General features: G+C 38.8%; 2 protein-coding genes and 1 long non-coding RNA gene across 3 annotated transcripts in view; 2 read left to right on the top strand and 1 right to left on the bottom strand.

Moving 5' to 3' along the window:
• GATM (glycine amidinotransferase) lies at positions 1-12,738 on the top strand. The gene is made up of 9 exons (XM_082769043.1): positions 1-70; positions 495-713; positions 6,413-6,608; positions 7,373-7,563; positions 8,333-8,470; positions 8,716-8,880; positions 9,657-9,720; positions 9,836-9,952; positions 11,788-12,738. Exons 1-9 carry the CDS (start codon positions 2-4, stop codon positions 11,898-11,900), a joined length of 1,272 nt encoding a protein of 423 aa, XP_082625169.1. The 5' UTR covers position 1; the 3' UTR covers positions 11,901-12,738.
• The window catches only part of LOC309882207, an 18,748-nt gene continuing 1,839 nt past the window's right edge, over positions 9,980-26,888 (bottom strand). Inside the window, exons 3-5 of the long non-coding RNA XR_014318251.1 lie at positions 26,263-26,421; positions 10,540-10,603; positions 9,980-10,438 (exon numbers count right to left, since the gene is read on the bottom strand). This is a non-coding gene — a long non-coding RNA (uncharacterized lncRNA). The remainder of the gene's footprint in view (positions 10,439-10,539; positions 10,604-26,262; positions 26,422-26,888) is intronic.
• The window catches only part of LOC309882202 (high affinity cAMP-specific and IBMX-insensitive 3',5'-cyclic phosphodiesterase 8A-like), a 166,063-nt gene continuing 164,293 nt past the window's right edge, over positions 25,119-26,888 (top strand). Inside the window, exon 1 of the mRNA XM_082769038.1 lies at positions 25,119-25,137. The gene's annotated coding sequence lies outside the window, so the exon portion shown is untranslated. The remainder of the gene's footprint in view (positions 25,138-26,888) is intronic.

Raw genomic sequence — 26,888 nt, forward strand, 5'->3', positions numbered from 1 at the left:
GATGCTGCGAGTGCGGTGCTTGCGCGGGGGGAGCCGCGGAGCCGAAGCGGCGCATTTCATCGGCTCGCGGGTTGGTGCCGTGCTGATCCGCCGCCACGCTCGGCGGGGCCGGGGTCGCTCCGACGGGGTTGGGGTGGCCGCGGGCACGCAGGGATGAGCCCCGAGTGTGGGCACGGTACTGGTTTCCGTGGCAGGGGCTCCCATGGGCATCCTCCCCGTTCAGCAACGCTGAGTTCAGTGACATCAGTCATCGCTGTCAGTTTTGTTCTCCCATGCCGTTATTCCTCCAGACAGAATGTATTTTAGAAGGCAAATTGTCTTTTAAGCATATACTATGCCACGAATAAATTAGAATGCCTCTAATAAACAGTGTGTTACTGTTAATGTTCCACATAATGCTTGTTTTAGGGTTACGGGGTAAGGCACTTGTGGGCTTCTGAACTGTTACTTTTTGCCTTCTGTAAGGGAAACGTTATTTTTATTTCTATTTTAAGCTTGGAAGAGTCTTTACAGGATGGGTGCAGCGAACTTTCCAGAGCACCCAGGCAGCTACGGCCTCCCAGAACACCTGTGCTGCTGATGACAATAAGGCTACAAACTCTGTGCCTAAGGACTGTCCTGTTTGTTCATACAATGAATGGGACCCACTGGAAGAAGTCATTGTGGGAAGAGCTGAAAATGCTTGTGTTCCTCCTTTTTCTGTGGAGGTTAAGGTAAACAAGAAAAACAACAACTTTAAATGGAAAGTAGTGCAGTTTCTATATATGCAACTTAAGCTTTGCAGTGCACAAGGTATAGTATTTACCCATGAAAGTTCTTCTTTAATGTTAGTTGTTTACATCTCTGGAATTTTACAGCTCAGCTGTATTGGTGGGGGTTATGCTTTTGGTTCCCGCCTTCGACTGATTTAATTTTTAACTGAAGTCACTATGTAGTAGAGACAGTCTTTAATATGTACAGCATTATCTAGTAATATAGTCCAGACACTATCAGGCTACATGCATTGTAGCATTTGAGATAGGTGGCAGGATTGATATAATTGGTGAGCTGGGGCTTGAAACCAAGTAGGGTTACAACTTGAAGGAAAAGGAAGTATAGCTGTCTACTTAATGGTCTGAGAGAGATTAGTGTCTGTAGCTGTAGGACTGAGGTTTTAAATAGCTCGTTGGAAATCCCATGCGCTATAGTAAGTATTGTAGGTACTCACCTGTTTTTTTTTTGGTTTTTTTGTTTTTTTGTTTTTTTTTTGTATGTGTGCATAAAACTATAACAGTAACTTAAATCTATGTTTCTTTGCTCTTTAAAATCTTGTATTTCAGCCTTGCTTTTTTTCTTATGTGTCTTTAAGAAAAGCTTTACACAGAAAAATTAGACTCTTGAATGGTTTTAAACTAAGCAGAAGCTTTCATTCTCTAGTTCAAGAGAAATGCTCAAATGCTGGGCTTGCTCTGAACTCTTTTTGTGAACTTTAGCTGGACTTTAAAGTGCTGAACATGTGTTGTTACCTGCATTCCTGGGGATAAGCCTGAGTTTTTCTCTTCCCGTGTCACATTATAGATACAGCATGATGTCACATTGCTGCCTTAGAGGAGGGACATGCAATGCATGGCTATCCCAGCAAAATGAGCTGGCATAACACAGCTGCTGGAGAGACCTTAGTAAAATTTTACAGGCTATCTTGACAAAATTGACTGAAGACCTCAGTGTTAAAAGGGGGAGGAGATATGACACAGATGCACGCACACAGACAGAGAAATTCTTCTCTTATTGCTTAGGACAGATGATACTGAAAAGATGTTTAAAGTGCTGGAAATGGTAGTTTAAGGGAAGCTTTGGATGTACTTGTGGAAATAAATTCTTTGTCCTCCAGCCCATTTTACCTTTGTATATTTTTCTTTAAAACTCGGGCTATGATTCTGGCCAAAAGTGTTTGAAGGAGTTTGAATGAATTACTGCAGCCTGGTGGTTCTAATCTCCAGACAGAAGAGTAATCCTTTGACATACACTGGGATATTTGAGATGATACCTTGGCCCCAGTAGCTCAATGAAAATTTGCCACTGACTTCATTATGACTTGTAAAAGACTCCTTGAAAGCTTCAACTCACTTACCAACCTCTGGAATCCCGTTCCAGACACTCCAGAGAAATTCTGGCAGCTTCAGAAAAACAAGCTAATGAGGACTGGGATTTCTACTCTAAAATATGTGTGTGTGCGTTTATGTACTTAAAACTGGCACAAGGAATGGACAGAAAGAGAATGGAGAAAACCCAACTGCTATCTTTGTTACATTCTAACATCACATTGGAGCAAAATTATGTTCTCAAGTAATGACCAAGGGCTTTAATATCAGAAAAAAAATATTCTTTCAAATGTCTAATTTGCTGAAATATCACATACTTTACTCTTAGCCTTGTTCTAGTGTCTATTAAACCCTAACTAATCAAATGGGCTCAAGTCACTCAGGGCTATTGTTCTATGCGATATTAAAAGCTTAATGAGGAGTGTCAAAGTATAGAATTAACTCTGAAATTTGAAGACCTGCTATCTGGGGGTTAAAGCAAGCTTTACTTTTAGCTTTTCTTTATGTAAACTGCCTATGTAAACTGTCTGATGAATACATTGGCCAAAATAGGTAACAGGAATAGAGTGTGCTCGTTGAGATGTTATTTATTTTTTCTAGTTTTCTCTGCTTTTGTCTTAATTGTACTGTAAAAATTGTTATGGTAATTCTACCTTGTGGACATTGTTGAATAATCCAAGCAATGTTCTAAATCCTACCTTGCCTATAGCAAAAGATCTTAATAGATCTGGATGTTATTCAGACCTCTGCCATGTGTCTGAAAGGTAGGGGTGGTAAAAAAGAATCTATTTCCCTATTATGTTCCTGTAAATGGCAATATTAGGGCTGCTGTATATCACACGGCTTCTGCCAAGTCTGAATGAGGGTTATCAGTTACAAAACTTGCAGTTTGAATTTATCAACTTTGAATTGTATAGAGGAAAAACTAAACTGTTTTACCTGAAAAACGTCTCAAATCATAATGCTGTTTTTGTAAATACTGGCTTTTGAGGTACTTCTAAGTTGTGTTTTAAAACTGTAAGCATGTTTATGTATGAAATACTTAAGTGCAGGAAGTATGGATGCGTTCAGGTCTTGTGTATACCAAAAGCACATCTCAAAGTACAACAAAAGCCTTTTTCCTGTGATGTAGAAATGATGCGCTTGGCATGAGGAGGAGGTATCAATGAATTGAATAGGAAACTCTAAATATCTGAGGAATTTTAATAAGCTGACATGTTTGACAGCTTTTTTTATTGCTTATCCTTTTGGGAGCTTGAAATGGCATGTGTAGGTTATGTAAAGGGAAATGCACTATTTGGAAAAAACATAGGAAATTTTATCTAGCATTCCATCAGTTAGGAAGATGCCCTCTTTTGAATTAGCACATTGATCAAGTCTCACTATTCGGCTGTATTCTTCTGAAACAGCTGACATTTAGTCAAACCGTTGAGCTTTATGGCTTTGTACTTCACAACAATTTTTCAGTATATTTTTTAAATAATGCGTTTTTGATGAAGAGATATTACAATAGATCATTATATCTTCAGTGAGAAGCTAACTTTAAGGTAGGGCTAGAGAGCATTAATATTGATAACGTTAGTTATTTCCTCACTATAAATGTTTTAAATATATATCAACTGTAGGGAGTGATTATCGTTTTTCTTAAAGATAATCTTTTTCTTACAGCACATTCTTGACTTTCTTTTGGAAAGATAATGTTGCTTCTCCCCCATCCTCCCAAATACCACTACAGTTTTTCATGTACTTTCAGATTTATAGCTCATAAAGTGCATTGAGAATATTATTTAAAGCTCATTTCTATTTCCTGGCCATGGCAGTTTTTGAGAAGTCTGAAATAAGTTGCAAGTATGTAAGTATGTGGTCAAAGGGGCCTGAAATCTCAACCCTGAATTAGTACAAAATAGATGTCCCAGTCACAGAGTTTCTTGCCCTTCTATTCAGAATATGAGTGTTGTTATAGTATAGAATAGGAGTGGTGTTATGGTGTTTCACTTTGTCATAATTTTAAGATTGCGCTATCAGATCAGGGCACCACAAGTGTCATTTTTCACATTTGAGAAATAGGAGCAGTAGTAGAGGAGAGCTATACCTCTTAGGAATTAATGAGATTCAAATATAACATGGGTGACTCTGAAAATAACTAGCTTTACTCCTTAGGACAAATTTGTCTCATTAGCAGAACAGGAGTCCATGGGAATGCTAGGCAGTTCATATGATCTGCATGTGACTTCTGAACAGCTGGCAAATCTGAGGTGATCAAATCACCCAAGACCTTGGGGGGAGAAGAGGGGTAGCAGTTGGGCATGGGGCAGGGAAGGAATAAATTCCCCCAGGAAGGATGGGAACATGTTTCAGTAGTGGAGGAGCATGGCCATACTGAGACCTTTGCTTGGGCTCTCTATATAAATGTTAAGAATGTCTAAAAGGTTGATTTTTTTTTCCCCCTTTCTATCTTACCTCTATAGTTTGAGGGCAAATAACCAGAAATAGTAGAGAGTGCAGTGGATAGCCTAGATTGCTGAAGGCATCATCCCTGATCTCTGTTCACAGAATTGCTTTGCCTGCTTGGGACTCACACACCATACTGGCAACATTCGTTGTTGGGGGTTCATCACTGCATTGTTTCTGTCCAGAGCAATGCTCTCAGGGAGACAGTAAGGACTGCAGTTGCATGAGTCTTCCTCATCTTCAGGAGGGCAAGGTTTTCCTGTGTACAGTTGCTGTCAGTCATGCTGTCTGAATGAGCAGAATTGGGAGAGGGAGGTCCTGACCTCTTTCTTCGCTGTTTCTGATGCTTTCTGCTGTCATTCCAGAAGGGCTATGTTTGCACGTGTTCATCTGTCATGCTAGTGTTACCAGAGACCCATCAAAGCTTGCTGGTTCCAACAGCTTATAAATCTGAATGAAGTGCTTCCAAAGACACGCTGCTGAAGCAGCCTAATCTGTTTTGAAAATCTGTTTTTTCTTTTCAACCATGAATGCAAGAACATAATTCCAAATTATTATTATTATTTTTTAATTTGAGAAGACTGTCAGAGGATTTCAGGAGCAGAGGATTTTGGCCTGTAAGTGTTATACTTGTTTTAATCCAACCCTGAAAGATGAATTTATCACTTGCATTTTCTAGACTTCTGCATTATCTGAAATATGGCCACTTCTAGCAAACAGGGCGTATCATCTGTAGCTGCTTTACAATTCCCGATGCCACTACTGTGACAGTACCAAAGTGAGGTTTTAACAAGGTGATTACAGACAGGTGAATTTTTGCTAGCCTTATTAAATAACACGTGTCTATAGGGTTTCCTTTATGACTGGTGTGTTTGTACAAGTTTAGCATAACAAGGACCAAATTTTTCACGGCCACTTGGCAACACTAGCTAGTAAATACTCACTGAAGTGTGAATAGGAGGTGTTTATATAGACTGTCTTGGGTTTTGTCTGTGATTCGATAATAATGAGACTTTCTATAGGGCTATGACTAGAGAGGGGAAAAGACTTCTAAAGAAATAATTTATTACATTATTTGTAGCAGTATTTCCATCTGTAGGAACAAGGAATTTAAAGCTACTGATCCATCCATATCCAAAAATACGAGGAAAGAAAATGCCCTGAATATCCCATCTAAAAGTCAAAACACTAGATTTGCAAATGGGAATGAAATGTGTACTTCTCCCCTTTCCAGAATTGATTTCTCCTTTCTTTTTCTGCTGCTCATCAAAGGACTTTTTCCCAGGCATCATGCTATGTGTACAGTCTGTCAGCAGTACTGGAACTGCGTGCTAGTTGAGTGAGTCTTCTCAGCATGTACAGCTGAAACTTAATTCTGTTGCTGTGTGTATTTGGTGAAGACACTATCAGCTATTCACAACTGGTCTAACACCTGCACTTAAACATATTTAATAACTGGACACATGCACATCATAAAACATCTGAGCAAAACCTTGCCAGTGATAAATATTAATAGCTAGAGTAAATAAATATTAATAGCCATTAATAACCACAAAAAGACAGCAGAGTGCTTCTAGGATAGGGGTCCTTGACAGTGAATAAGTGGCAGCATTTATCTGAAGTCTTGAATCTCCTGCCTTCCTTCCACTGCCTCACTCCAGTCCTTCATTTTAGAAGGATCAGCAGGCCATTAACAGTTTTTAACAACTCCTCAAATTAGAGCAGGAATCAAATGTAAGGTGTGCTATGTTATAACTTATACAATGCAATGTTGAGATGGTGAAAGAACAAGAAACTGAACATGAATTGTATGTTATACATCTATTTCACTTTGCCAAAAAAAAAATGATGCTTATTTGTCGCTTGTCCTTTTGTCCTAGGCCAACACATATGAAAAGTATTGGGGATTTTATCAGAAATTTGGAGGCCAGAATTTCCCCGAAGGCCATGTAAAAAAAGCTATTGCTGAAATTGAGGAAATGTGCAATATTTTGAAACAAGAAGGTGTAATTGTCAAGAGGCCTGATCCAATTGACTGGTCTGTGAAGTATAAAACACCTGATTTTGAATCTACAGGTAAATACTATTCTGTTGTTGAAGGGTGTATAGTCTGTTTAGCTCTCTTGTCTGAGACACTTTGGCTGACATCTAGTCTAACTTCCTGCTTGGAGGGGGGCTGTCTGGAGACAGTGTATCCTACTCAACTTTGTACCAATTGTGGTCTCCATGTTCCCTTCATGGCAAGTGTGTTCTTAAGTTAGTTTTTACTAGTAGAAGTTCAGTGGGAACCAGGTAATAATTATGAAAATTCTTAGCAATATAATAACAAAGCTGGTTTTGGTTGTTCATTTTAGGTTTTTGTCCTTGTTTCTTATTTATGTACCCTACTGGGACTAGTTCTGCATTGTGTCAAATTCCTGTTCCGTGCTATTACTATTTAAAAGGATTACATACAAAAAATGAGGTCCACTTGGAAAACCTACTACCTCTTACCTCTTATAGAAGTCTTCTGCATAGTTCATAAACATAGTTAGTTTCCATTAATCAGATTGTGGAAACTTGTAGATTGTGGATTGCTTCCTTCTAGCTGTAAACTTGTTATGAATGAGGCTTTGTAGCAAACTGTTGCAAGTATTTTGAATGGAAAATGTCACCTTGAAAAACTGAAGACTGTCAATAAGAGCCTCATTATGGGCTATTTTCCTGACTTTTGTGAAGATGCTCTTTGCAAGTCTTTCAGATAGAAAACTAATGTTAAAAATGTTGGTAAAAAGTGAAGAACCTGAACAATCTGAGAAAAGCCTATTTGTTTCATAGATTCATGTACTTTTTCCTTTAAGGTATGTATGCTGCCATGCCAAGAGACATCCTACTGGTGGTGGGAAATGAAATTATTGAAGCGCCTATGGCTTGGCGTGCTCGCTTCTTTGAGTACAGAGCATATAGACGAATAATTAAAGAGTACTTCAACTGTGGTGCTAAATGGACAACTGCTCCCAAACCCACAATGGCAGATGAGCTCTACGATAAGGTATTATTCTCATTTTGCTTCAGAACTTTTGATAATTTCAACCAGAAATTTGTTTCACAAAATTGGAAGGGACAGAGGAAAATAAGTGAATTTGTGTTTTCTTTAGCGTTGGAAAACTTTCTACAGTCTATCCAGGTGAAACTGAGTGTGCACCTGTGTAATAAGAAACAGGAAGTTGTGCCTATTGGAATCACGTCTGCTCTGAATTGTTTTGATTACTGACTATAACTTAACATTGCTAAAGAGGAAAGAATGCTTGAAGGTCATCACAAAGAGTACTTCAAAGAATTAGTATTTCCTGAATATATCAGGAAGGTGGGAAAGAGTTATGTATATTTCTTTTCACCAAAAAGACATCACAATTATTGTTTTGCATGAAGGACTTGTATTTTGGAAGCTACTTGAAGAAACAGTGAAAGATCTAAACTGTGACTGGTAATGAACACTTTCAGTGCACAAGTCAGTATACTATTGAGACAGTAGCTCTGACAAACAACTTTGTGATACAACTCGTCTCTTATACCATTATCTGTTCTTAAGTGTAATTGAAAATCTATTTATTTAAAATTCCGTAATAACACTTTTTTTTTTTTTTTTTTTCTACTCATTTAGAAGTAAGAAAACCAAACCAACTCCAAGGGAACATACAGAACATACTAGCTATCAATGTAAACATATTTTCTTCATTTCAAAATGCTCGTCAGTAGCAAATGGTTTGAAAACTTTTGCCTACCAGCTCCAACCTAAAGTTATTTCCTTTCTGAATTAGGATTATCCCATCCGCTCTGTTGAAGACAGGCACAAACTGGCTGCTCAGGGAAAATTTGTAACTACTGAATTTGAGCCATGCTTTGATGCTGCTGACTTCATTAGAGCTGGAAGAGATATCTTTGTACAAAGGAGTCAGGTAAACAAAGATTTCTTCCAACAGTGTTGTTATCTATCTTTGATGATTGATATTTTTATATTTACATTTCCAAACACCATAAAAATGCTAGTATTGACAAAAGTTGGTATTTATAGACTATCTGTTAAATATTAACTAGAGGCATAGACTTCTAGTATCTTGCTGTTAAATATTTATTTAAATAAAACCTTATACAAACAAAATTTGGATGTCATTTATACTCTAGTGAAAGTTTCTGTTTTTAGGTTACTAATTACATGGGCATTGAATGGATGAGACGACATCTTGCACCAGACTATAGAGTGCATGTGATATCCTTTAAGGATCCAAACCCTATGCACATTGATGCCACGTTCAATATCATTGGACCTGGCCTTGTGCTGTCTAACCCAGACCGTCCCTGCTACCAGGTAAGATTGCATCAAAGCAGAAAGTATCAAGTGTTTGATATTTAAAATGATTCAGATATCCTTGCTGATCATTTAAATCATTTGAAGTGAGGGTGAAGAGGGGCTTTTCTTAAAAATAATGGCAGGCTGGGTTGCTTACTGAGTTTTTAGAACTAGATCTCCCTCTGGTGGTTACACATGAATAAAGAACCCCTCCAAGTATTCAGGCAATGAGGTTGAAAAGTCAATTCTCTTTAACTAAATTATCCTCCTCTTATTTTTAACTTAATTGTGTTATTATGAGAGAAACAAATTCAACAGAATGCCTACGTTTTTCTTTCCTTTGTTAAATAGACTGCATATTAAGCTTCTCAGGAAGCACAATGCAGAAATAACTTTGTGGTATTTTTGCTGGTTTTGTCTCTATAAACGGCACTAATTCATATCAGTGATTCCTATAGACAAATTAATAATACTAAAATATAATACTTATTTAACATTCTTACAAATATCATTTTCACTTGACGGGCTCTAAACTGTATATATCGTCTTTGTCTTTAATGTATCTTTGTATACTTAGCTTATACTAAGAAAAACAGTAGAACTATGCTAGTGGTATGCTAAGTTGGAAAAGGTCTTCAAAATGTGCTTGTACAAAAATTGGTTTTGTGGATGGAACACAAGGGAAGGGGGTGTTGTATATACTGAACTACCCTGAGAAAATGTGGCATAGGTTGGATGACATAATGTGATACTTAAAGAAGCCTGTTTAGAATCTAACTAAATTTATTTTTCAGATTGATCTCTTCAAGAAAGCAGGCTGGACAGTGATTCACCCCCCTGTGCCACTCATCCCAGACGGTATATTCATACTTTCTTTTCTAATAATTCCATAATATTCTTAAGTATGTTCTCATGGGACAACATTGCTACCAAGTCTACATTTACTGTAGCAGGTTCATTCTTGTGTGTTTAGATCACCCACTGTGGATGTCTTCTAAATGGCTCTCCATGAATGTCCTAATGCTGGATGAGAAACGTGTGATGGTCGATGCCAATGAGACTTCAATTCAGAAGATGTTTGAAAAACTGGGTATGTCCTAATTTATTTTAACATACACTTAAAGTGAAATGATCTTGAGATCAACTGCGTGCATCAGGATGAGTGGAGACTTCACTCATAGTAGTCAAAGGAACCAACACTGGAGAAATGTATTCAAACAATCAAATTAATAACTAACAATCATTCAGTGATTTCTCTCCTGAATGCTTAAGACATACCTACAGCTTGAAACAAAAGAAGGTATGAGTAGTAATTGTGAAACTATCTGTTTGGTGTCAAAGGCTGTGTTAGAGGGATTGTATACATATTGCTGAGTGATACTGCCAAAATGCTTCAGATTTTCCTTCTCTTTATACTTCAAACTGTCTAAGACTACTTAACCGAGGTATTTCTGCTCACTTATGGAGAATCTTTCTCCTGCAAGATGTAACCTTAGATAGGGCAGAACTCCTTTAGACATGCAGTGGCAGGATAGCTATTGTTGAATATAAAAGTCCAAGTCTTATGCACTGCTCCCTGGAAAGACAAATAAAATAGACTTAATTTGTAGAACTCATGCAGTTAATCCAACTGTTCCCATCATGCCGGGAGAGAAGGATTTGAGTAGATCTACTTACAGGCATAGCTGGTCAGTAGGAGGGTAGTCTACTTTTGCTTCGTGCTATAGCCAGCTGACTCTTGCTGCAGGATAAGCACATGGTGATGCAAATGTTAACAGGTTAGAAGGACTGATCGGTAAATAAGGAAAAATCAAGCAAAGTAAGGGATCGTTGTATTGGAGAATAAGAAAGAATACTCCCTGAAGCAGAAGACTAATGAGAGAGAATGAACTGAAGGTGAAAGATAACAGTGAACTTAGAAGAAAGGCTGCTTTGTTCATGGAAGAGAGCACTTGATTGAAGCTTCCCTCAAATCTGAGGCAGTTCACAGATGAGAACCATGCAATCTAATATTTTATTCTACTCTTAAAAGACTCGGTGTACAGCTGTTAGTGAACAACTCTAGCTTTCTAGTGTTAGGTTGTTTAATTCTCCACATGATCAAGGAGCAGAGTATTTATAAATACTTTAAAATACTTAGAAAATGAAGCTGTTAATGCCAGTCATGACACATCTTTCACACTTGAACTTTACTCTGTACAAGTTCTACATAAAATTCTGTAGTCAAAGTTCATAGGACTGAGATGGGTCTGCTGGGAATGAAAGTATTTCTGACCTAGATGGTGGATTCTACTGAAATGCTCTTGATCTCCCAAAAGTACGAAGAAAGGAAAAAGTTAAACTTTGTAACAGAAAAGTCTTCTGATCCTAATCCATCTGTCACGACTTTGCATAAGCTGAGCCACAGCTGAAAAATCAGAGCTGAAAAGAAGTGGGAGGAAGCTTAACTTAACCTAGGTTATAAGTATAACAGCTTTTTCTTCCCCCTCTCAGAGAGAGTCTTGGAGATCTGTACTTTCAATTCTGCTTTTCTTGAAAGGCACTTGAAAGAGTGTATTCAGCGACTGAACTGTAAATGCTTATACAGATTTATGTAAATGTGCCTTGGTCACATATCATAGTGGCATTTCAACTAATTTTTCACATGCTGAAGAAAATGATTATCTTTTTAACTGACATGTCATAACACATCAAACACCAGCTGTGTACCAGGTACTGTATATTCCTGAGGGTATGGCTGGAATAAACAAATCAGCTATGTTCCTAGCTTGTTCTTTGCCTAGAATTTGGGGGAAAGAAATTCTTAACAAATGAGTAGGAAATACTTTATATGATCTGATAAAAGATTATCTAATGTTCTGATCAAAGCTTACCACATGAATTTGAGATTTTCATTTAAAAGTATGCAATGTATGTTTCTTGCAGGCATTTCTACAATTAAAGTGAGTATTCGCCATGCCAATTCATTGGGAGGTGGTTTCCATTGCTGGACATGTGATATCCGCCGCCGTGGTACCCTGCAATCTTATTTTGACTAGTCATGAGCCAACTAGGCAGCTATAGTTCAGCTTTTAAAATAAGCATAGGAAATAAGCTCATGCAGTCATTTTAACAAAAGTGAAATTAATTTGTTAGTGCTTGATCAGTGGTGTCCTTACAGTGGTCTAGAGAATGATTTATTCTTAGGTACTCTTCACTTCAAGCAATATAATTGAAACTACTTCCATCAGCAATACGGGTTTTCTGGCTGGCTTTTTGAAAGACATCCTTCATTTATGAAGCCCTTTCACATTGGCTTTGAATGTAAAAACTTGTCAAGATAGCTAAAGGCTTTTGCTAGATGAGTATGGTCACTAACATTGGACATCTACCTCTGTCTGATACTCTATCAAATAGGCAGCTTGAAATGTTAAACTTGAATTAACATTTCTTATTCCTTTTAATTGGTTTATTGTTCTAATATATTAGTGTTTAATGCAGTTAAAACAGATGCAACTGTACAGATCTCTTATGGAACCAAGTAATTTTATAATGCTTTTCATGTTGGGCCATACAGATATTCAGAGAATTTCCAGTATGATCTAACTTTAAAACATTATTTTCATTTACTTGTGATGTCTGTCTACATTTTCTTCGAATGCATTTGTCATGCATCTGAACACATTTTTATATTACTTTTTGTATTGCTGAAATTGGTTCTTTTATTTAACTTTTTAAAGTGTACAAATGGTAGCTAATAGTCTGCATCTACAGGTTTTACTGTGAATTGTTTACGTAACTAAAAAAAAAAGAGGAAAGGGAAAAAAAAAGAGCTGACACCTTTACCACTCACACAACCTCCTTCAACTGTAGCAGATACAGCGATTTGAGTGTTGATTACTGAATATGTACTTTTTATGCTAATAAACTTTTTTGCATTCTCTGTTTGTGTTGCCTTTCTTCTTAAAAGGAGTAATCATGACATGTCTGGATGGCTAGGTGCTTGTAATATCCAGCATACAGCTGGAAATAGAAAATACACGTGGCTTTTTCTGTAAAACATGGAACATCATAATGCAGGATATCCTTGTCCTATATTGTTCACGTAACATGCTGTTGCTTGTGTTTTGCCCAGAAATGGGACTGGTGGGGGAGAGTACCCTCAATAGATGTATGGAATAGTTGCTTCCTCCCTACTGTGATAATAAACAATACAGTGCAACTACACAGAAAAGATCTTGCAAAATCAGCTGTCAGGCATAACATGCTCACATCTAAGTTATCAACAAAATATAAAGCCCTATTATTGTATTTTGCCAGTACCTGCAAGGGACCAAGCAGGTTTTCTTCATATGTTGATGATGTGGAATTCCGTAAGACATGCCACACTTGAAGAGCTAATAACATGGCTACTATCACTTCACTGAGTAAAGATGGCTTCTGTCTTTTAAAATCAAAGCTCTTTAGGCAGTTGAAATTCAGCAGAGTCTACAAGTATAAATGAGTTTTGCTTTCAATTAATGACAAGTAATGACAAGGGAGCTGGATGCTTAACTTGAAACAGCTGGGTAGAGGAGCATGCATTCCAAGGCATTCTTTTGCCATTGTTCTGCATGCTCTAGTGCTGAAGTGGATATCTATATATTTGTGCATAACATAAGGTATCACACGATACAGCTGTGAAAACATTAAAAGCTTTGGCCAAATGTGGATTGATAGCTGGATACAAGTACCTCTGATACATCCAGGATGATGGAGACTACTTTCATATCTTGTTATATGTGATCCTTACTTGAAAGCTGATTTATGTAAACATTACAGATGCTCTGACTTCATCTCAGTATACTTTTCTGACGCAATTGTAAGCACAATTCCCCCCCATGCGCACACAATAAATGTGATTGACCTGCCAGTGATAAAGGTGCTGCATGTGCACTGACCTTAATGTTCTCTTTCTCTGGAAAATGTGCTGCTCTCTGCTCTGATGTGATAAGTTGTTTTTCATGTTCTTTAGAGCCATAGGAAAGGAAGAATAGGTGGGGTGGCTGGCCTGTCTTTGAAGTCTTCTACCAGTTTATTCCAATAATGAAGGTAGCTCCTTCAAAAATAGTGTAGACTAGAGATTTTGACATCACAGGAGAAAACACTCAAGACACATTTATATCCAATGTTAGACTAAGAGTTTTAGACCCCAACAAATGCTTAAGCTCTGTAAATTTTTTTCAGTTACCATCCTGTTTTGATTTGTAGTGTTTAATTAAGGCATTGGTATCCAATGGTGAAGATGACTGAAAAATTACAAGGACTCTTGGGTAGTTGTTTATACCCATCTGGGAGGAATGTAAAAAGCAAATGGCTCAAAACAAAACAAGGACTGTAAATCACCCTTTGTATTAAACACACTATTTTAAGTTTGAAGGAAAAAATGCTAAATTTTTTTTTTTTTCTCCAATCACTGTGTTTCTCACAAACTCTGTTGCTTGTGGGATGTTTCCTTTTAGGCATGTGATGCATTTCCGTGGAACCCTATACTGCTGTTTGAATCTTCTGAAGGCTCACATGTTCTGGGTTTTAAAGAAAGTGTAGTAATCTTTACTTTGATGACAAATACATAATCCCTAATGCTGGAACAGAGCTGTCTTTACAGCGGGCCTGTGAAAGTGTCTTGCTGATTTTTTTCTTCAACTCATTTTCAGAAGCAGAAACAACCAACCCAACCAAACAAACATATTGACTTGGGAGTTCAGGCTTCTAGTTTAACAGGAAATGCTTTCCTATTTAGGCCATGCCTAAAAACAGATTTGAAAGCTGCTAATGTGAAATTAAGCTTTAGTCTTAGTTCTAGTACTTAGATGAAGAGCAACTTCAACAATTAGTACCATTTTTCTTTCATATGCATTTTCTTGTTTTACTTAGGTGAAGTTAACACGCAGTGTAGATGGAATTTCTCCTGTTTTGTATGCTTTGGGGCAAACTGAACTGTGTTTAAAAATCTGTATATAGTCTCAAAGGATCAGAATTCTTCTTTTCCATTAATAGCTCCCTTGATTATGTCTGGTAGGACTTTAGAAAAGGATGTTATTAAACACCAAATTAGGTGCAAAAAAAAAAGTATGAACATCAGCCTTTTCCCAGCTTTTTGCTTATCCTTCATAAAAAATATATATATATTAACCTTAAACTGCTCACACAGTACCAAGTCTTTCAGCCTGCAAACCACCACTATGCTTCTGAAGTTGTTTGTTTTTTGTTTTCTGCTAGTAATACATGTTCTTCTACCTCATCCTTGGAGGTTTTGGCTGAATAGATTTGCCTCTAACTCATGTTTCCTTCAACAAGGAAGGCAGGGGAGTTTTTCCATATAACCAGAAGCTTTCTGTTCAGTTTCAGCAGTGGCATCAGAATAGAGATTGCAGAGACACCCTAGGAGAAATGTATTGACAAAATGAAGTGTTACTACCATCACTTAGGGACAGAGGATCTGGTAGTGTGAATATTTTTGAGACCTTCTCAGATCTGTCTCCTTGACTGACCTTGGCTGGTCACTTAGCCAATTTACTTCCACATAAGGAAAAAGCGAACCATGCTTAAGTACTCCATGAAGTGTAGCGATGGTTAAACAATACATGCCTGGAAACTGCTTCAGTTTGCAAAAGTGCTGAAGACTTTTTGTGATCCTGTATAAGTCTCCTGCAGCACAAGACCAGAGAGAACAAAGTTTCTGTCTCTCTTGCAGCTGCAATATTTTCCCACCAGTGCACAGTACATATGCAAATGTATTCACAAATATGCTTACAAATGTCCCTGGGGTTGATACGCACTTCTGTATAACCAAATGTAAATTTACCATTTCTTACACTTTCTTCTGTCTTACCAGTGCTATTGAGAGATATGGTTATGCTGCTATAGGACAGAATCTATGAAGTGAACAACGCAATGACAAAAAAATATATATATATATATATATTTTAAAGCTCTAGTAGACTTTCTTTATGGTAGAAGAACTGGAAAAATGCTGATGAGAATCAGTATTTTCCCCAGTAGCCCATTCAAGAGGGAGTGATGCAGAGACAGCAAAACCTTAAGAGGAATGATGAAGGGAACATGATATATAATACTGCTCTGGTAGATGCCACCACATAACATTGATACTTATAATCTTCCAAGTTATTTTTATTCTTGCAGAGAGGGAGGTCAGCCCATGTCACAGTTGGTTTTGGTTAGACAAGACCCTGGAAATAGGAACATATGGTGAGAAACAGGAGCGCTTGGTTTCTGCTTTGATATCCAATTACAAGCAATTTTTGGAGGCCAAATTACATGTGGGCAACAGGCCTTGCTATTGGGCGAGATGGAGGAAGCAGGCGTGATGGTGTTTGACCACCTCTGTTCCAGGCTGCAGTTTATATATGTAGATAAAGTAGATTAAACATGGGCTGGACTTGAATTTTTCATAATTTTTCAGTCTGAGAAGGTCTTAAATAATTGGTATTCAGAATAGATGGTGTCAAAAGAAGCATTAGAAACATAGTCTTGACTGGAAGCTTTAAGGAAAGGTGATAAATCAGTTGCCAAATCTACAGAGATTTTCAGGGTGGGCTCAGCTCAGCTGCAGGGAATTAGCCAGCCACGCTCCAGGCAGTGGTTCTGGAGGGCTAGGATTTCCCTTGCACTTTGCTTCTGAAACTTGGCTTCAGTAGTCTCGCTGGTTATAAGAAGCCATGTGCTGCATCTGTGTAAATATTTGTAATAACAGTTCTTCATGTCTATTGTTTTTTGGTAAGATATGTTTCTGAAAGTACCAATGCCAAACCAGAGAGGATGTAGAAAGAAGGTGAAGCCTTAGGTGGGGGTAGCCTCTTGCAATGTACATGTATCTGTCGTTTGTGGTTGGGAATGCTAAGTGCTGGTATACAAAGTAGGGGAAGGAGAGCTTTTTTTCCCTACTTAGTGGGCAGAAGGGAAAGAATGGTTTTCTCCAGTCAGTTCCTGTAGGCTGTGCCTGTCCTAGCAGAATGTGATTGTTTCTTGGTGTTGATTACTCCTGAATCTTCCCGCTGTCTAGTTCAAAATACTGTCGTTTGGTTTTACTTTTGGTATCCATCTGATTAATAGCACAAACAGCAAAGTTTGGTGGGTAGCACTGCAACTCCTGTGTTGATGCTTAAGAGGCATAGGCTGATGTCTGTGCAATTCCATATAAAATTTGTTTTGTTTTTTAAATCAAAAGTTAGGCCCACTGGGGAAAAGAAATTTGTCTTGCTTTGTGGGCTGCTGGTGGAAATTAGGCTGTTGGATCCACAAATATTTCTGCTAGTCAATTATGTTGCCAGAGTTGAATTCCCTGTTCCAGCCTTCCAGAGTGGCAGGGGCTCTTCATTCCTGCTAGGGCGAGACCCAGTGTGTTTAGCTCTGCTGAAACTGTCAGGATGCCCCTCAGCCTCTGGCATTTATCACTTCCTAGGAGTATCTGCTTCTGCTTTGTTTATGCTAGAGCATTCTCAGAGCTTAATTGAGCAGGCAGGAAATAGTTCTATGATAATGAGTGATGTCCCAATTAAGTGGTTCATTCATTAGTTTATAGCAAATTGTCACGATTTATGTGTTGGTGAAGCCAGATGTATGAATGAGAAACAGAACTTTCCAAATGTTTTCTTACTGGAATGGTATTTTCATGAGCTTGGTAGTGTGACGAATTAGACAGCCCTACAAAAAAAATAGTCTAGCAAATCCACTGCATGCTCTATAACACTTTATACCATCTCTCTGTTCACTTTATGTCTTGCAGGACAAGAGAGAGGCAGAAGCTATTTGGCTGAGACCCAGAGTGGATAACATGAAAGTGATTCTAGCTGGCAGGGATAAGCAGGAGGAGGAACTGGCAGAGACTAAGGTAACACCCTCAGCTATGCTGGTCTATCTGTAATCTACATGGATGATAGTTAAGGGACCTCAGACTCAGCTTTGCTTCAGAAGAGCAAGAAGTGTTTTTTAAATTTTAGGTAGCCTTCCCCATCTAAAGTATGGTGTATGGTTTTCCATCAACCCTGTTTTACATACCCTATCTTGCCTCTATCTTTTTATGTTCAACATAGTGACAGATGAATTTTTAGACAGCTTATAGACCTGGATTTATGCACCTATTTTGCTGTGACTGACAGTAGCTACTTTTGGTGTTCTATCTCTGTGTGATTTGAAACTTGTGGAAGTATTTTTATTTCTCTTCCACTACACAATGAAAAAATAATCTCTATCTTTGTAGTGCTCTTTCTTCTCATTGCTTGGGAGGTATTGTACTGTGCTGTAGGTGTTGTTAACACAGCACAAAGATCTTTAATAGTTGCAGTTCTTTATTCAAACATTTGTTAATAATGATTGGTTTGTCTCCTTAGTCATCTATGTTTCGTTTTGTCCACAAGATGGTGTTGATATTCTGCCCTTTTCATGAGCTCTGTCTCAATGGAAACATTCACCAAGGCACATAACCTAGAAAGAGCTCACCATTAGATAACCTTTAGCATTACCTGCATGACAACCTCTAAGGCCTGGCAATCATTTACAAAGTAGACCTTATCCCCATGAAGTAAAGGAGGTGTAGAAATGGTGGTGCCTCACTGACACCTATTCCCAAAACCAGTGTCCTGCAATGAACTTGAAAACCTGTTTGGTGGTTTGCACAGAACAACAGCGACTAATGCCCACGCCACAGTCCATGGTGCCTTCCACTGATGGGCCCTTGGGATGTGGTGAGTGTAGGGCTTTCAGCAGGCGGAGTCCTGTATGCCAGCCTTCAGCCTGCACAGAAACCTCAAGGACTGCTCACCCTTGGAAGAGTGAAGTTGCATCCTGACACAAAATACCAGATTTAATCTAGGAAGTGCTGGCAAATCGCAATGACAGCAGCACAGTAGAGGGTGCTACTGTGATGCTAGTAACTTTTCTCCAGTCTACCATAATGGATGTTTTAGAATAGTTTTTGTTTATTCTTCTTGTTCCTATTGACATTTCAATCAAAGTAAGTAAAAATACCTAAAAATGTTTTTTACCTGTAGGTATTCTTTGTTTGATCATACACAAAGTACTACTTGTCAACGTCAAAATTTTCGCATATCTATATGTGTGAAAGTGATTGCTGTGGAGTGCTAGGACACAGATATCTCAAGGGTTAGCTTTGCATAGGGTGTCAGAAATGACATATGGAGCCAAATGGGGACTGATCTCTGCCTTCTGAAACCTTCTTTGTGTGGGCTGAGAACCAAAAAAATATATCAACATAGCCATTAATTAAAAAAAAAATATGGCTCAAAAGCCATACATTTATGGGCCCATTACCCATTCTTTTAGATCCCTCCTTTGGGTTCAGTTATGCCCCTCTGTCTCTAAAATTAAGGCAAAATGTTGTTATTTTATTAAGCTCTGGCACAGGTGAGATTGCTGTGGGTAACATGGTTTATTTCAGGAGTTCCTGTTCCCTCAGATTACTGTTCAGAATATTTCATTCTGTTAATCAAAATATACTGCACATTTTTAGAAATATAAACATATTTGGAAGAACCAGGAGTTAAGATGAACTGGAAACTGTTGACATGAACCTTAAGAAATTCCAAGTCATTAGTACAAAGCACAATTTAAGTTTCTACAGAAGCAGCAATTGCTTTTTGAATTACATGTTATTTCTTCTGTAGATTTGAAATCTCATTTTAGTAGAACATCAGTGATGCACTTTTGAACAGCAAATTTAAATTAAAACAGAATCTATCCTCTGTACTCTTGTTTCTATATTACCTTTGAGTCAGCAAGGCACTGAAATAACTGTTAGGTGACTTGCTTGATGTTTATAAGGGTGTTGGGTAGAGTTTGGCCCTGGCTAGCTGTAATGCTGAACTGTGTTCAAGGGAGCTAGAGTTCAGTGACCCAGGCTCTGTAACACAGCTCTTGTAAAAATTATACCAGACCTGTTCATTTTTTTCTCTGCAGTTTACTAGTAAGTACTGTGATTGTCACTGAGTGGGTGACATCATTGTAGAGTAGGAAGAAATAACATTTTCCTTATAGCATACTAAAAGTACCATTACTTGGCAATATATGATGTCAGTATTTACCCAATACTTCACACATAGAAGTATGTTGTTTACCACAGACTTTTCCTCTCATAGGCAACAAATGGTCAGTGTATCCCCCAAAACAGTCACTTTTTGCTAACAGTGACTTCTTCTGGGTGTGCTTGCTTCCCGAGACTCAGGAATTTTGAAGACTGAGGATTTATACACATCCACCCTTCCTTTCTGGACAAGAAAGACTGAACCAAATTTCTTTGGCCTTGTGGTGGGCTGGACTTTTCTTGGGAAGGCTGGCATCAGGATCTCATGTCACAAGGTGTTTGTGCTACCAATGGGAATTCCTGAAAAGAAGGGTGAAATGGGGGTTTCAATGTATCTGTTTTCTTTTTGAAGGAATAGATCTCTCCAGCTTCTTCCCTGTAACCCTATTTACAAATTCCTTGGGAGAGCTCAGGGGCTGTTGAAAGGATGACAAATGTAATTCTAAGAAAAAATGAATTGAAAAGACTGGGCTACTTAGTCATGGGGAAAGAGGAAATCAGGCAAGACATAAGTGATGTCTTCTATGAGTGTGGCTTGTACTTTATCCGTATTGTCATTGTCTTTTGTATATATCCAGCTATGTATGGTGAATAGGAGAATAGCAAAGAAGGGGCGTGGAAGAGGACTGCAATGGCTGTCCTCATCAATTATTAGGCAATGATTTCACAACTGTAGCTCATTTTCCTCATTGTGAAGCTCAGAGACGGACTGTGCTGCACCACTGCTGTCTGCAAACACCAGCATACTCAGATCCTGCCCCTGCTTCTGCTAAAAGATAAGAACTGTATGATGCAAAATGAGATTTCTCTCCTAAACAAGAAGAGATTTATAATGGCCAAACATTCAAGTTATGCCTAGCAAATAACAAAAACTAAACTCTTTGCAATGGTCTTCAAGATGTGGTCACTTCTGTGATAACTCAGCCTATGAGTTCAGCTCACAAAGCTCTTTTAACTGGAACAAACAGGTTTATTTCACTATATCTAGTCCATGTTTTCTCACAGCAGCCCTGGTACCTGCCTTGCAGCTTATCTCAGAAAGGAAAAAAAATGTAAACCTTTGTTTAATGTTGATTAATAGCGTTAAAGTTACAGCGCGATGTCGATTAACCTGTTCTGACACGTTTTGTTGTGGCAGCAGCTTGTTACTCACAGGCCAGGGCAGCCTCTATAATGGGCAGTCTTATCAGGGCTCGGGTCAAAGGCTGCAAGACCTGTGGTTGAGTTTTATGCTCATGCCTACTGTGCGTTCAGCCGAGCACCCAGCTCAGTGAGGTATGAACAGCGCCGGGGTGTCACTAACCGCTCAGCAGTGCCAGATTTGGGACAACTTGAAGTTACACATAACATCTCTGTAGCACTGGCAGCTTCCCTCTAGTTCCTCATGTGAGTTTTCCAGATGGTGTGAGCTCAGATTGGAGGCTCTCACTCAGCGGGGCATTTGTAGGAACCCTTCCCTCTGCCAGACCACCCATTTTCATGAACCCAACATCTCCTCTCTACTGAGTTTGCTTGAAGCTGGCGCTCCTCCCAAGGAACTCAGGCAGAGCCCACAAGCAATACAGTACAATTTCCTTAGGAAACAAAATGAGAAATAATTTACAGCTTTCACTGCTGATCCAAAAGAAATATGTTTCAGACATGTTCACAAGGCTTCCTCCTTGTTTCTGCACTGGAAATGCAGAGTTGTTTTGTCTCTATGGCCCCTTCTGTTTAACAACCATTCTCCTGCAGAGGTAAATGTTATTCCTGCCTGTTTGCTGAAGGAAAGGCAGAAAAACTGCACCATACTGTGGGCTTTCCAGAAATAAAAAAGGAAACTGATACCCAGCTGCAATTACAGTTCTCACTTCCTGATCTCCACTCCTGGGCTGGACTTCAAAGCCATCTTTAGACCCATCCGCATTTTTCCTTTTCTTTTTCCTCTTCTTCCCTTTTCTGGTTGACTTTGACAGTCAAGACTGCAGAACTACAAATGGGCTGAAAAGTTTAGTTTCTACCTCGGCATCAGGGCTAGGTCCTCCAACCTCAAGTCACCTTCTGACGCAGGGAAGAGACATTACCGTTGTTTTACAGGGGAAAACCACTGAGCTACGGAGACAAATGTGTCTGGCCTGTCATTGCCCAAGAAGTCAGTGACTAATCCATGGGGAGAGTCCTGATGTCCTAAATTAGTCTGGAGTAAACCAAGCTGTGGGCTATCCTTCCTGTGATCTGACACAGCCTGGAACAGATGGCTGGTTTACACTGAAGGTTCAAGCTGAAAACCTGGTTGAGTTTGTTTCTCCACAGCAACCATAGGAAAGTTTATCGTATGTTATGCTGTGTATGGGGAAAGTGTTTCCTTTAATTACTCTGTTTTAAATTAGGAAATGGCCAATTCAAAACCAGAAGAAGTCTGACTGTTACTGCCACAGAACATCATCAAAGCAGAAGGCATAGCATGGACACCTACGTGGATAATTAGGTACAGTACTTTTGCTTGCTATTTAATGCAAGCAAACTTTGGAAGTCTAGTTTCCCCTGCTCAGGGACATGGCTAATGTGTCACTAAATGTGTGACCTGTAAATAGAAAACATGAAAGAAAAAAAAAAAAAGAAAAAAGAAAAAAAAAAAAAGAAAGAAATTTGATATTTCAGCCAGGCCCTTTGCTTACTTTCTTAAAATTCAGCAATTAGTGATTGGAGATTTTTGCCCAAGTCAAAGGAATGGCATAAAAGAGAGTCTTTAAAGCTGTTGTTATAAGGAGCCCCTTTGAATAACTGGGAAAAGACTGGTATAACTCCAACCTGCGTGCAGCAGAAACTTCCAGCTGGGCAGGCAGGAATTTGGCTGATCATCTGCTAGAGTGGACAGTGAGTTCACGTGGGCCTTGAGTTATTTGAAAATAGGCAAAATTTGCTGTCTGAGACTCAATTTCACCACTGCAGTGGAGTGAGCATGTGCCTGAGACCTGTAGGACTGTAGACTAGTGTTGGCCACTGAGAGAAGGCTGGGATAGTGTTACGCTTGTGTAGCACCCTGAGGGGCATGTTGGCTTTGCTTTCCTTGGGCTTATGTGGGCAAATGGTAGGATAAGGAGTTCACACGTCAGTAGGAAGAGATGCAAGTTAGATAAAGACATTGAATATCTTCACTGCACAGCCTGCTATTCCTGTGAGACAGCAGTGCTGAGTATTGCTCGTCTCACAGTACAGGTGGGGAAACTGAGACACAGAACTTTGGTTTACTTCCTCAGAATCACAGGATCAATAGTGAAGACATACCAGGTCACTGGCCTCCAAATTCATGCTTTTATCCTTTGCTTTGCTGTCTCTCCCTAAAGAGACACCTGTGTCCTTATGCTTATTGCCTATTTTGTTTATCACTTTTGACTTCACTTCTTTGAAATAAATATATAATCAATAATGCACACACCTGGCACTACTGACAGTGTTTCTATTCATGTCCTAACCTAGATTGATGCTTTTGGTTAGTTACCATTTTGTAAAATGTACTCTCCAACTCCTTAAAGACCAATTTTAATTAAACTGCTGAGAAATATCTCATGAAATCAAATTTGATTAATGAATAGATGAGTACATAGATCTAGCACGTGATCTTGAGTAAATCACTTATGCACTTTGTGCCTTGGTGACAGAGAAAGGACTAAAGCACTATTTTTTAAGGATGCTGCCAATATGAATGATTGACTAAAAGATTTTCTATTTTGACAGAACTAAAATTAATCTTTCTTTACAGTTACTACTAGAAAGAATGTTACCATATAGATATAAAGACACAAAGCATATACATATAAAGAATTGCTCGGCCAGAAAGAAGTTCACATACTAGAGACAGGGAAAAGTGGCCTTGCTGGACTCCTCTGTTTTGGGGATCCTTAAAGGAAAGACCTTTCCTGAGAGGGCCAAGCAGCTGCATGGAAAACGAAGCCATGTGTGTCTTTAAATAGATGCCAGAGATCACAGTCAGTTTCGAAATTTTAGGGCATCAGCTATCTGCAATTGCACTGCCTGATACGCAATGTAAACAGGACAAAGAGGATTGATCTTTTGTTACCTGCTTTTATTCATATTTATTGTAGCCTCTTTCTATAATGTGTGATGTACTTGGAGAGGAATTTCTTTGTAAAGTGAGCATGCTCCTTTAGGTACATGGTACTCCAGTCCCTGAGAAAAACAATTCATTTGCTTGAGAAAGCTCCCTGAGGTAGGGAAAAAGCTGCCTTATCATGTAACCTGATTTTTATGGACTCTGGCAGGGAACTTGAGGCTATTTTGTAAACTGTCCCTATTTTATGAAGACTTTTGAGAATGGAGCTTTGTTAAACTGAGCACGTGGCAGATGGAAGCCTAGTAGGCACCTGAACAAGAGCTCATCATCTCTCTCCTGCTTGAGGCCCTGCAGGGACTATCCACCCGGCCTACTGGGGCACACAGCACTGCTCACACTAACGGTGATGTTTTATAGGGTTTTTACCCCAATGGGATTTGCAGATGTTGCTCAGATATCTGCTGCAAGCTTTGCGTTGATTGAAATGTATTTCAGATAAGAACAGCCAGCCCCCCGCCATCTTCTCTGGATTTCTTTCATCTAATAAAAATATTTATCTACCCAAGCTATAGGTTGAATGTAAGTTAGCTTTATGACTGCAGTGACGTGGAATGGTTGGTTGCTGGGTGACCTTGTCTGTGATTTTATGGTCTCAGCCAGCTCTCGCAGTGGAGAGGTGTGGCCATGCTATTGCACTTCGTTGTCAAGTTTCTCCTGAGATGATCAGAGGTTCAGTGTCAGCTCTCTTACAGTACCTGGGAAGCCATATTCTGATAAACATTTGCCATTTGTTATGTGAAAACCTGGATCCGCAAGTAAGGCCTGAAGGAGATAAATACCTGACAAGAGGAGCAGTAGAGGCTTAACAGAAAGGCCAAGCTTTGTGCCTCTGAAATCCAACAAGAAACAGGGATCTGAAACCTTGGATTAGACAAGTGTCCGTAAAGCTTCTGTGTGGTTTACTGCAGGGATTTGGCAAACCGGAATACTAGAGACTAAATAGTTTGGTTTGATTTTGCTTGGAGGGTAATTTAATGTTTTTCTTTGGAAACCAAAGTTTTTCAACAAAGCAGACATGGAAGAAAATGAAGGAGCAGATATTTTGGAAGCCCGCCCTGTCTCTAATGGTCCTTGGTGCAAGGTGAGGACTTTTTTTTTTTTTTTTTCAATTACAGAAAATATTATCTCTTTCTGCTGTTTACAAGTGACTTCGGGAAACCATTGCCCTTGGACCAGACTGCATACAGCCTCTGCATCAGCCTTTGTAAACAATTTCAGAAACTCCTTATAGTGAGGTTGTGCTAAACAGTAGAAATAGAAATGAAATAGTAAGGTTTGTGGTTAAGTAACTGTCATCCACCTCACTGGAAGTTTCAAATATATGAGTAACTACAGGTTTCTGTGCTGTGGAAACTACCGAAATAGTCTTCCTAGGTGTTTGGAAAATCCAGAAACTTCTTATTATGCTAGCAAAGCCACTGCTTTAAGATCTGCAGGTCAAATGTGTTAGTAAAACCACAGCAAGCATAAAGTAAGATAAGCATTAACTTGGGCAAACAAATTGACAATTTAACTGCACAGAACTTGGTGTCCAGCAGCGAACTTCTAATATTCTCCCAGAGCTCGCTTGAGAGTATTTAACCTTCCTAACAGGTCAGCTGTGCTTCTTGTCAAATCTTGAGCAGTGACGTTCAGAGATTGTTTTCTGTTTGCTTGTGTTTGTAACTTGATCTCATGTAACAACATTGTCCTCAGCTCACATATAACCACAGGGGCAACTCTGACATCCTGTCTGAAAAAAAATGTTGTTGTTTCCTGTGCTTGAAATTTGAAAGACTTCCAATTTGGACAGGTTAGCATGTTTGTATTAATCTCATCCTGTTACACAAGATTAAAAGATTAGTGAATTGGGATCTGAGCATTCTACCTCCATCTTGTTTCTCCCCCCCAAAAAATGTTTTTTTCTCATCTTTCCAAGTTTTGGTGGAATTGCCTGTGCTGAGGCCAGGATTTCAGTCCAGACATTCATGCTCTGGAGAGAGTCTCTGTGAGATTGTGTCAGGATGTGGCAGTTTAGATTTCAGCACAAACTTGCCTTTTCTTTATGGGAATTACTGGAAATTAAGGGAGAGAATTTAGGAAGCTGGGAACTTGCAAAATATCTGCATGTTAAAAACATGAATAAGTTCTTAATGAATACAGAACTGCATGTATCTAATGGCAATAAGAAAACAAACAAACAAACAAACAAAAAAAGCACAATCACCTTGTTCTGTTGGAACATCTGCTCGGCATTGATCACTGCATTTCCTGCCCAGACTGTTGTTCGTATCAGTGCTCAGGGTCCTTCACTTGAGTGTCTCCAACAAAAATATTTGTTGTTGTTGCATTCATTGTTTGTTATTTTTATTTTCTTGTTTAAAGGCTAGATATCCAGTTAATAGGCAGAAGTAAGCAACATTAAAAAAAAAAAAAAAAAAAAAAGGAAAAGAAAAAGAAAAGAAAAAAGAACAGGGATGAAACAGCAGAGGTTCTTAAACATTGAGGGTGAAAGTTGTTCACCCCAAATATTTGGCAAGTGAGCAAAGATAACAAAACATGTTCACAGAACTCTAAACCAGTTTGCAACCAAAATGTCTGTGTTTTGCTGGTGTATTACCCATCTTGGATCTTCATTTCTGTGGAGGTGGAGAGTTAGAAATTGATTTCTGAAGTGGTGTGCAGCTGTTCCCCTTGCTCAGTCAAAATTTTCCATATCTGCAAGTGTGCATTGCTTCAGGGATGCTGGCAATGCTTTAGACATATGGATTTGAGTTCACGGGAGCCTGAGTAGGATGTATGGTTGTGGCATACATCCTACAAAATATATTGAATCATAATATGCACTCTCTC

The sequence above is a fragment of the Aythya marila genome, assembly GCF_965140915.1.
Source record: "Aythya marila genome assembly, chromosome: 11".
Classification (NCBI taxonomy): Eukaryota; Metazoa; Chordata; class Aves; order Anseriformes; family Anatidae; genus Aythya; species Aythya marila.